The sequence below is a fragment of the Bos mutus genome, chromosome 5 (genome assembly GCF_027580195.1).
Source record: "Bos mutus isolate GX-2022 chromosome 5, NWIPB_WYAK_1.1, whole genome shotgun sequence".
In the NCBI taxonomy this organism is placed as follows: domain Eukaryota; kingdom Metazoa; phylum Chordata; class Mammalia; order Artiodactyla; family Bovidae; genus Bos; species Bos mutus.
Genome location: NC_091621.1, coordinates 77597994 through 77609800, shown reverse-complemented (window position 1 = coordinate 77609800; position 11807 = coordinate 77597994). Strand labels below are relative to the sequence as shown.

Here is an 11807-nt window from a genome sequence, read left to right as displayed (position 1 = left end):
ATATTAACCAGAAGCTAATATATTCGTTTACAAGGGGGTATAGTCCTTTCCAATGACCAGAAAGCTTAGATGACTTATTGAGGGCACATTCTTACTAATTTTGGAATTATTGGGAACCTGGAAGTATAACGGTAAGTTGCGTGATGAATAAGGGATCTGAAAAAAGAGGAGTGTGGTCATTGTTTTTGTTTACTGTTATTTTGGAAGATATTTGAAACTAGCTTATTTTTATAAACTGAGTATGAAATCTGCATTTCATATGGAAAAAAATGAAAAAAATTATATTAGTTATTATTGCATATGTTTGTGGCTCAGTTGCTAGTTGTGTCTGACTCTTTGCAGCCCCATGGATTGTAACCTGTCAGGCTCCTTTGTCCATGGAACTTTCCAGGCAAGAATACTGGGGTGGGTTGCCATTTCCTGCTTCAATGGAACCTGCGTCTCTTAGGTCTCCTTCATTGGCAGGTGGGCTCTTTACCATCAGCGCCACCTGGGAAGCCCCTATTAGTGCATATCACCCCCAAATTTGGCAGATTAAAATAAAAGACATTGTTTAATCTCATAACTTCTGTGGGTCAGGAGTCTGGACATAGCTTTGATTCCCAAAGCTGTCGTTTGATTCACAAGGCTGCAATCAGTGTTGGCCAGGGCTAGGGTCTCATCTGAAGGTTCAATGGATGTAGAATCTTGCTTCCAAGCTCATGTGATCTTGGAGTTCAGTTCATTAAGGGCCTGAGGTCTGAGAGACATCATTATTTACTTTTCATCATGAACCCTATAGCTTTTGTGAAATAAGTAAGCATGGTCTTTATTCCATTGAAGTGACAAAATCCAGAATTCACTATGGGCTTTTGGCCTGTTGCTGCGCACAAGAAGTAGAAATAATCTGAACTATTATCCAAGGCTACCTAGTGGAGGTGCAGGTGTCATCATTTCTAGTCTGCTGACTTGATTGGGTTTAGGGCTGTAAAGCGCTTGACATTATTTTCCTCTCAGGAAAGGGGCACTGAGGCACAGCAGGATTGAACTGGGCTCTGCTGGACCTCAGGAAATTTTCCCTGCTCAAATATTTACCCTCCTACAGAGTCAAAATAGTGCAAAGCCAGAGCGTATTGTCAAACTGCAGCCTAACCCTCAGCCCAGGAGCAGTGTCACAATCGGTAAATTAGTTCTATCACTTTGACCCTAAGGCTTGCTTTAAGAAAGAATTCAGCTGATTTGCCTCCTAGTCATTTCCAGAATCCAGCTGGGTATTTCTCTGCAACCCAGAACAGTTTCTGAGTCACAACCATCATCTATCTGTCTTGTAAGCTGAATCTGATATGGACACCAAGCTGCCTACAGACTTACAGAGTCCTTTAAGCTCCATGTGTCCTCCAGTCATGTAGTTTGGGGGCCTCAAATGTGCCTGCTCTGATCAGGGCCATTCCAGCCTACACCAGGCCTTTTTCAGTGGTGTGCTAAAAACCCACTCTCTGGCCGGGGAGGGAAATGCCTGATTTCTGTGGTGTCGATACTCCCATCATTACTGATTAAAAGCTGCCCATCTGATGTCACTCAGCATGCAGTTAGGTTAGACGCACACCACTGGCTTTCCTCTAGGGCCAGCAGTACACCAGCTGCAGCACACAGCTGTTCTGCACGTTTTAGAAAAGGTACCCTCCGGGTGGAGAAATTAAGAAAAGCTCCTCTCCGGGCAGACCCACACCACCTGTATGCCCTGGTGAGCAATGGCAGGTACCCTTTCCTGCACACGTGGCTTATCGAAGGGAAGGTGATTTTAGGCCCATCACTTCCTCAACTGTGTGCCCTTGTGCAGTCCACATTCTGTGGCAGTCCTGGCTTCGATTCACGATACTCTGTGATTAAGTAAAGTGGATGGAATAAGGGAAAAATGAACCAGGTTACCTGGCAGCCTGAAAACCTGCTCTATGCAGATGTTACTGCCAGGTGGAACATTAATTGTTCCTTAGTCTAATCAGTTTAGTTGCTCAGTCGTGTCCAACTCTTTGCAACCCCATGGACTGCAGCACTCCATGAAGGCTATTATTGCTAAAAAGAGCCTCCAGCTACACCATTCCAGGGATAGACATAATGATATAACTAAAAAGGCTTCAGAAACATAATACCTACAACACTACATATTTAGATTCTAGTCCATTAAATGTTTATCTTTAACAAATGACATTTTAACAACAGTCAAACCCAGGCACACTTAATGTAGTTCTTTACTAAAGAAGCAGTTTCTCATAACTCTATTTAGCCTATCAAATTAACTCTGGAAAATCATCCTTCCCCTTTTTTACAGATGAGGAAACAGTCTGAGGGATTAAATAATTCAAGGTGACTCAGAAAATGGATTCAAGACCAGTTCTGCCTAAATCTCTTTTTACTCTGCTTATACAGATACACCCCAGTACTATGAAACAGACAACCTGAGATAGCTGTGGTGAAGATATTTTATTTTTCATAAAAATATAATTGTACAATGCTCTTCAGAAAAAGGATTCCTTCAATGCCCCCAAATACCATGTGGTTTAGAATTAAATTTCCTCTCTTTTAAAACTAAAAATGTAATTGATAATATGCAACTGATTTTCTGATATATCACATTTATGTTTTTCATTTTTATTAGCCTTTAACTAAAGGTGAGCCCAGTTTAAATCTATACTTTTTATAATGAGTCAAATCAAGCCTATTACAATTCAAAGATGATAAAATAAAATGCTAAATGGTGATGCTCATAAATACTGTCAATTAGCTGGTAAAGAGTGATATGAATTTGCTGCAGCAAGATAAGATTCTGATTCAGATATATTAGAAAGATTTTAGATAAAATAGAAAAAAATTTAAGAACATCAACTATATGCTAAAATTTGACCTAGTCAAACTTATTCCATGTTATACTCAGTTGCTCTAATACACAGCAGGTCTGTGCTAAATTAATGACAGAATATGACTGGCCTAAATACATAAATATATCTCCCTCCTTACCTTCCTTTGGGAAAAAGGAAAAGTGCTCTGTCTACTCAGAGAGGCCTGAGTTCACTGACTCCCCCTCTTTTGTTCTCTTTCTGTGTGTCTGTTGTCCTTACAGGTAAGTAAGAGATGCCAGGATTTCAGCTTGCTGCCCCCTAACTGGAATGGGGCGAGAAATGCTCCAGCTGTCTTCATCAGGGACGTTTATTAACGTGCTTCAGGGGGCCCAGGTGTGCAGCCTGCACAGAACCCAAAGCAATTGGAGCTTTCTTATTTAAGACCAATGAACTTTCTCTTGGTTTGATCTACTGCAAGATACCAAATAGACCGGTTTCAGAATAAACTCAAATAAATTATAATTTACTTTGACCCAAAATTACACATCCTCTACCTGAGGACAAAGTCAGTGCTCTTTCTTGTAAAGGGCAGCAGGAGAACAGCTTAAAGGAGCCAGTGATTTAAAATCACAACCAGAGAAGAAACACTTGGAGCACAATGGAGACATTCCATAGAAGAGCCACATTCATTTGGAATGTTTGCTTTGAAAACAACTCTTCTGGGGAATTCAAAAGGTACTGAACAAAGCAACAGAGAGTTAAATCTTGGGTTGTTTTGCAAAATAAAAATATACATTTGAGTAGACCAGATGGCAAAAACATAACCCATTACAATCTGAACACTGTATTTAAAACATTTAAATTCTCAAGTCCTGAATATTAACAATCTATCTATATTTATGATCCAAAAAAGACATTAAATACTCTTAAACCCCTAGTCCTCCAGAACAGAGAGACCCAACAGACTGGGCTAGTGGTTTATCAGCTGTCACAAAGGACTGGACTTGGGATCTGAGTCTGGGACCTACGCACGAGAGCACTTTAGGAACTCAGGGAGGCACTTAATTCCAACGCATGGCCTCAGAGAAGGGACGGAAGTACCTTGTCACCTGAAACTACGTGGTCCGTCTCATGTTCCGCCTCACAGACAAGCTAGACTAGAATGCCTCCTCCTAAACTAGTTTGTGACAAAACACATTATATTTGGAAACCAAATGTTTGCTTCCTCAGAGCAAAGAACAATTACAATTTAGCAGCAACGGAGACCACAACCTCCTTTTTTAACTACGCGAAAGAAAAGAGAGAGTGTTAAAGTGTCTCAGTGGGGACGTCAAAAGATTCCCAGGTCTGAGTGTACCATATGAGTGTGATTCCTCAACCATCATTCCATTTGGTAGCCAGGAAGAAAGCAAAGGCAGCTGTGATGGGAATTGGAGAAAACGCCTCTGCCCTCGCCCCTCCCACCGGGCCCCCTGACTGGCGGTGCTGGGTAAGACTCTGGCTCCAGTGCTTCACTCCGGAGCGGAGGCAGGGCCAGAGCCCAACCGGAGGCACAGCCGCAGTGTATTTCTCTCTGGCTCAGAATACATTCATAAGGAAACTCAAGTCAGGGAAGAAACTAAGTGTTCTGGTTATAGCTAAAGCCATTTGACCCACCAGCAATGTGTCCCTCGTTTGGTTCCGGATCTCCTGAGGCAGAAACTCCCATCTCAGCAGCTAATTTCATCCCACTGTCTTTAGAACAATTCTCCTAATTAGTTGACTACACAACGAAATGTGTGTGAACATTCACTCCTGCCCTCCCCCATATACATACAGAAACACATACAATAGAAACACACACATACATACATACTCTGGGTTGTCAAGATGATATATGCTGCTGAAATGCCTAACAGGTTATTTCTTATTTCAAAATAAAAAGTTTGACTGATTATTCTCCAAGTATGGATCAGGCCCTAATAAACTTGTATAAATACAGTTTGAAAAGACAGCAATTAAAGTTTTAAATAGAAGCTATCTTAAGGACTTTCTTGATGGATTTTGTTAATGTGTACATTATTTAAAACAGGCATATCATTATGGATTACAAAAATAGAAGTGTATATATTTGTTACTATATATTCACAGCTTATGCTGGAATGGCTCACAGGAGAAATCATGGTTCATGCAGAAAATAAACATGACTCAAGTAAATATAAAGAAATCAGATTAGGTCCATAAAAGGCTGAGGACTTAGTAGTTAGTCATCAGCCCATTTGGTTTCTCTTTGTAGGGCAATCAAGAACATGAAAGGAAATGACACCCAAACACACATACAAATACAATTACATGAAGTACATGGAAAGAATATAAATTAACCAGTAAAGCAATGTGGAGTTGAGGTGCAAAAATACAATCTTCACTCACTCTTTCTTTTCTTGTGCTTTCAAGCATCGCAACATGGCAATACCAACCAGAACGAGTCTGAATGTCTGTAAATTTTCTAAGTGTTGAAAATCAAAGCAAAATTCTTTGAGATCTATGATCACACATTTTGGTAGAAACTGCAGATTTACAGAGATGACTGAGCAGTAGGTAGTAAATGGAGCCAAGAAGCACAATCTTGCCTATTCATCCTCCATAGGGTCAGAATATTGGCTTCAGTCACTGACTCATCATTTTATATGATCTTCACCCTGAAAAGTAAAGTTACTAATGTAAGAATGTTTTCAAAGAGGTTTGGTTAATCTGTTTTAATACGCATTTTTAAAATTTAGTATCTACAGGAAGACTATTTTTAAATATAGACTGAAAGAAAACTGAACTGAGTGGCTTTTTTCCCATTAATTCCATTTAGATTAAGGCAAATATTACTTCATATAATAAAAGTGATCAAAAAGCCAATCCTTCAATTCCATAAAAAATTCTAAAAATAATTTTATTTATGTATTTATTTTTGGCTATGCTGGGTCCGTGTTACTGTGCAGGCTTTTCTCTAGTTGCGGTGAGCAGGAGCTACTGTTTGTTGCAGTGCACAAGAGTCTCATTATGGTAGCTGCTCCTGGGGAGCATGGGCTCTAGGGAGGTCAGGCTTTAGCAATTGCGGGTCCTGGGCTCCAGTGCACAGGCTCAACAGTTATAGCCCAGAGGCTAAGTTACTCCACAGTATGTGGGATCTTCTCAGATTAGGGATTGAACTTGTGTCTCAGATTCTTTACCAGTGAGCCACCAGAGAGTCTCTTCGTAACAATTTTTTTAAAGGATAAAAAATTTATAACATTTCCTTATAAAAAACAATCACAATGATGAACAAATCAACACATGACACCTTCATTCTAAAATACAGCCTCATCAACAAATGGTGCTGAGACAACTATATCTTCACATGCAAAAGAATTAAGCTGGACTTCTATCTTATACCACATAGAAATATTAACTCAATAGATCAATGATATGTAAGACCTAAAAGCATAAAGCTCTTAGAAGAAAACGTTGGGGCAAATTTTCACGACCTTGGATTTCACAGTGAATTGTTAGGGTACCCAAAGCATGAACAACAAAATTAAAAATAGATAAAATGGACTTCCTCAAAATTAAAGTCTTTTGTGCACCAAAGGACACTATCAAGAAAGTGAAAAGACAACCTATAGTATAGGAGAAATATCTGTAATCATATATCTGATAAAGGTCTAGAATCCAGAATATATAAAGAATTCTTACAACTCAACAACAAAATGAAGAACAACTCAATTAAAACATGGGCAAGGGACATACACAGACGCTTTTTTCAAAGATATACAAATGGCCAGCAAGCACATGAAAAGTTGCTCAGCATCATTAAGGAAAAATGGAAATCAAAACCACAATCAGATGCCACTTCACCAGGAAGGCTACATTTTTCAAAAATGAAAATAAAAAGTGTTGGCAAGATGCAGAGAAATGGGAAACTTCATATACTGTGGTGGTAATGTAAAACATTTCAGCTGCTGTGGGAAATAATTTGTAGTTCTTCTAAAAAATACATAATTACCATATGACCCAGCAATTCCACTTCTGGTATACACCCAAAACAATTGAAAACGGGCACTCAAATGTATACTTATACACGCATGTTTATAGTAACACTGTTTGCAACAGCCAAAGGTAGAAACAAATATCCATCAATGGATAAATGGATAAATAAATTGTGGTATACATGTATAAGAGAATATTATGCAGTCATAAAATGGAATGAGATACTGATACATGCTACAAAGTGGATGAACCTTGAAAACATTATGCTAGCTCATTCAAGAAGCCAGACACAAAAAAGTCACACACTTATGAGTCCATTTATACAGAATATCCAAGAACAGGTAAATCCACAGAGACAGAATGCAGATTCATAGTTACCAGGACCTGGAGGGAGGGTGATAGAGTAACCACTAATGAGTTTAGAGTTTTCTTTTGTGGTGATACAATGTTTTCTAAATAGACAGAGGTGGTTGTTGTACAACAGTGTGAAAATCCCAAATGCCTCTCAATTGTTACTTTAGAATGATTAATTTTATGTTATGTGAATTTCTCCCTAACTAAAAAAAAATCCTTACGGTGATGGGCTACTGAAATAGATAGAGCCTGAGCTAGGTGAGGACAGGTTCTACCTACAGCTGTGTGACCCTGGGCACCTTACCAAGCTCCTGTACTATTTCTTTATCTATAAAGTAAAAAGTACAATTATACTTAACGCAGTGATTGGAGGAAATAATTAAGATAAATATAAGTGAAAGTACTTTGTAAATCAAAATCAAAATAAAAGGTATTGTTATTATTAACAATAACTAGGGGATTCCCTGTTGGTCCAATGGTTCAAACTTGGCATTTTCACTGCTGTGGGCCTGGGTTCAATCTCTGATTGGGGAACTATTACCCCACAAGCTGTGCAGTGAGGCCAATAATAATAATGACAACTACTAGAATGGTATACTCTCATTTATCGACGAACTCTACTTTTTAAAATTGCCATGAATTTATCAGCTGCTCTTTATAGACCCCATGTATAACACATTTCAATATTTAGAATATAATGCCATTTCACTTGGTTACCAGTGTATTACAAATGACATCACCATTTTATTTGAAAACACAGCAAGGGAAGCGGTCAACAGAAAGCCTATTTTGAGTCACTCCTCTGAAGATAAACTCTTCCATGTACCGTACTCACAGGAGTTGCTGTTAGCGTCTGTCTTCCCAGCTTTCATGTGCCTGCTTGAGTTCTGCTGAGATTTGCTCTGCTCTTCTCCAGTGAGTAGGGCCTTTATTTCAGAAGGGATTTTACCTTGGTCCATTGCCATGCACCACTGCTTGTACTGAAATATGTAAAATATAATTGAGTAAAATTCTACTAGTCAGGTAGAAAATCCTAGACAGAACAACTCCCATAACTAGAGGTCAAACTGGCTGCTGGCAACCCCACCTTCTACTGTATTCCTATTCATGACCTAGGACATGGATGAGGCCTGCTATCTTCAGAAAGGAGGGTGAAAAACTACCACTGAATTTCCTTGTGATGTGCTGGAGTACTGCTCAGATGTAAAAGGCCCCTCTGGCTAAAATACCACCTCCCTGTGGAGTGCCACGGGAGAAGGCAATGGCACCCCACTCCAGTACTCTTGCCTGGAGAATCCCATGGACGGAGGAGCCTGGTAGGCCGCAGTCCACGGGGTTGCTAAGAGTTGGGCACGACTAAGCAACTTCACTTTCACTTTTCACTTTCATGCATTGGAGAAGGAAATGGCAACCCACTCCAGTATTCTTGCCAAATTTAACTGGAGAATCCCAGGGACAGAGGAACCTCTTGGGCTGCCGTCTATGGGGCTGCACAGAGTCGGACACGACTGACGTGACTTAGCAGCAGCAGCAGCAGTAGAGTGCCACACATCAAAATTCATCTCTTTGTGCTGACTGTCACATTATTATTTCCACTTCTAAAGTAAGTAACTTTGTAATTTCCTTTCTCTAGTTCATAAATATTCACTAAATATCTACTTTCTACCAAAGTGTATACTATAGACTTTGGGGGTATAAAAGATTAGTCAATCCAAAGATTAAGTCCTCCAGTGGCTTACACTGCAGGAGGTAAAAAAATAATTTATTAAAAAAAATTTATAAGTTAAATTCAGCATATTAAAAAAAAAGTCTGCTGAATAGTGTGCATCTGGACTCTCGCCATGCCCCAACCTGACCTTCTAAAAAGCTGGGGCAGCCTGTCCCCATGTTAATGATCATGTTAGCTACATCTTTCTCTTTTCCAACCTATCACCTCCTCCCCTGAGCTTACAGTACTATCGAGGTTTCTATTCTCTTGAAATCTGAATGAATGAATAAAAGCAGGCCTAATAGTACCGTACAATGCATATTGTTACATATTGTTATACTGCTTTTTCCACTTAGCAATATATTGTGTCTTTCCATATCAGTACATACACATGTGCACTGTGATTTTCATGGGCTACAAAGTAGTCCAATATATGAATGTAGTATGATTTATTTAACCAATCCCTGACTGTTGAGCATTTGGGTTATTCTCCTTTTTGTCTCATATCGTAAATAATCCCTTAGTGAAATAGTCACTTTCTACTCCCACCAAGAACGTATGAAAAATGAGTATTTCCCTATGTTCTCTCTAACAGATAAATATTCTCTCTCATGTTCATCAACTGTATAGCTGAAAACTCGTATCTTCAGGTTTTCATACAATTTAGGTTGACTGTTTCGTACATTTACTGACAGGCTTTCTCACCATTTCCAGTTCCTCTCTAAGAGCACAAATGGCTCTTTCCCGGCTGGATACCAATTCTTCCAAATACTGATACCGCAGTTTTTTCCTGGCCCGGCATTCTCTTGCACTCTGCCGGCTCCTCTCGAGTTTTGCCTTCAAGTCAATTTTGGCTGGCTTTCGACCACGTTTGCCGGGCTTCTTCACTTTACCTCCAACCACCTTCAGCAAGAGAAAGTAGTCGTCATTTTTTTTCCTTAGTTCTGAGTCTAGGAAAGTGACTGTGGCTGCATATTAGCAAGGAAAACATTTACAAATAAATAGAGCCCACGGAACTAAGAAAGCACGATCCCATCAAATGCCTTATGATTCTTTGCTTCATATTTTTTTCTGATACTTTTCACACCAAGAATAGGGAAGAAACAGTGTAAGTGTTCATTATTTCTACTAAACTTTTTTCATAATAAACTTTACATAGCTTTATAGTAAACTTTGGGTTTCTCTGGTGGCACAGACAGTAAAGAATCCACCAGCAATGTGGGAGATGTGGGTTCGATCTCTGGGTTTGGACGATCCCCTGGAGGAGGGCAAGGCAACCCACTTCAGTATTCTTGCCTGAAGAATTCCCATGGACAGAGGAGCCTGGCAGGCTATAGTCCATGGGGTTGCAAAGAGTCGGACACGACTGAGCAACCAAGCACACACTCATAGTACACTTTATGAACCATAAGCAGCTGGATAACAAGAAACTGCCATTACACATTTTGTTCACAAATTATTTTTATTAAGAAAGTCATAAGTAAATAAAAATCAGTATTGAAAAGTGTAAGTTCAGTATGATCTCAATCTCACAAAACAACACGTAGAAGAAAGGATCTTAACCAAAGGTCAGTGAGGACTTTTCCAATAGGTGTGATTAGAAAAAGCTTCTTTCTCATCTGTATTTTTAATTATTTTCAGTATTTATAATTAGAAAAATATAAAATTTCTATTTAAAATTGGGTGTATATATAAATAAGTACGTATCCTAAGCAATTTGGCTCTCAATTCCCTCTTCAAATTTGTTGAGCCCAAAGGAACACACGGGAAGACCCTGACATTTTCGGGATAATTCTCTCCTGCCATTAGAAGTCTATAATTATAACCCTGGGACTGTCTCAGGAGATTCTGCCTGCTCCCACTGGTGTCACAGACATCCTCTCAATACCCCTGCTGTTCAGTTACCTGCACAGGCATGGTTTTTTGGTGACTGGCAAAGTAATCTAATCTTCTTCATTGTTTAGCTTTGGAGTTTCCCCAAGTTCTTACACAAGATATAACTATGAGATAAAGGTAATGAATTTTAAAATACATGAACCTGAACTTATACATCAAATGAATTTCCTTTAAAGGAGTCACTTTGAAAGGGGTACATTTACTCCAATGAATAACCTTTCTTGAAAGCTGCTTTTGGAGCCAGTTTCTTATAGGCCACAACACAATACACCATATTACTTTCAAGTAATACATTATTCTTTAAATTCCCAAGCAATCTGATTGTCCACTTTGTTTATCCAATGAGGTTACAAATGATGTCTAGTTCTTTCTGAAGATTACCTTCAAAGAATAAAAATGTTACAACTTCAGTATACTGAAAGGGATATTACTGAGGCTTTAAAAGTTAAAGTTAAGTCGCTCAGTTGTGTCCAACTCTTTGCGACCCCATGCACTGTAGCCCACCAGGCTCCTCCATCCATGGGATTCTCCAGGCAAGAATACTGGAGTGGGTTGCCACTGCCTTCTCCAGGGGATCTTCCCGACCCAGGGATCGAAACCAGGTCTCCCGCAATTGCAGGCAGACGCTTTAAAGGCAATTTTAAAAGAGAAGATGAAAAACTCAAACACTGGCAAATCATTGAACTAAATGTAGAAGTCTTAACTAGGTAACAAAACTTAAAGGATCAATCTTCATTTGGATATTAAAACTCTGATTTGTTTGTATGCTTGAAATCACCATTAATACTATACACCAACAATGCCCAGTACCTTGTAAAGATCAGATCATTGCTTAGTATCATGGTTAGATCAGGAAAACCAAATTTCATATGTGAGTCAGCTACATTTACCAAATCCTGTGTCACAATATGACAGCTAACCATTGCATCCAGCATTTTATAGAGTGGCTCTGAAATGAGACTGAATACTCCGAGGCTCTTGGAAAAAAAATCTTTCCTTTCTACCACCATCTTCAAAGCTAACTGCTTCAGTGCTAC

At 39.2% G+C, this 11807-nt stretch overlaps 1 protein-coding gene across 1 annotated transcript in view; it reads right to left on the bottom strand.

The window, feature by feature from the left end:
* Nucleotides 1–2445: 2445 nt before the first annotated feature.
* Nucleotides 2446–11807, bottom strand: part of CREBL2 (cAMP responsive element binding protein like 2) — a 29495-nt gene continuing 20133 nt past the window's right edge. Inside the window, exons 2-4 of the mRNA XM_005890032.3 lie at nucleotides 9580–9777; nucleotides 8002–8146; nucleotides 2446–5494 (exon numbers count right to left, since the gene is read on the bottom strand). Of these exons, the coding sequence (XP_005890094.1) occupies nucleotides 5490–5494; nucleotides 8002–8146; nucleotides 9580–9777 (348 nt within the window). The 3' untranslated portion in view covers nucleotides 2446–5489. The remainder of the gene's footprint in view (nucleotides 5495–8001; nucleotides 8147–9579; nucleotides 9778–11807) is intronic.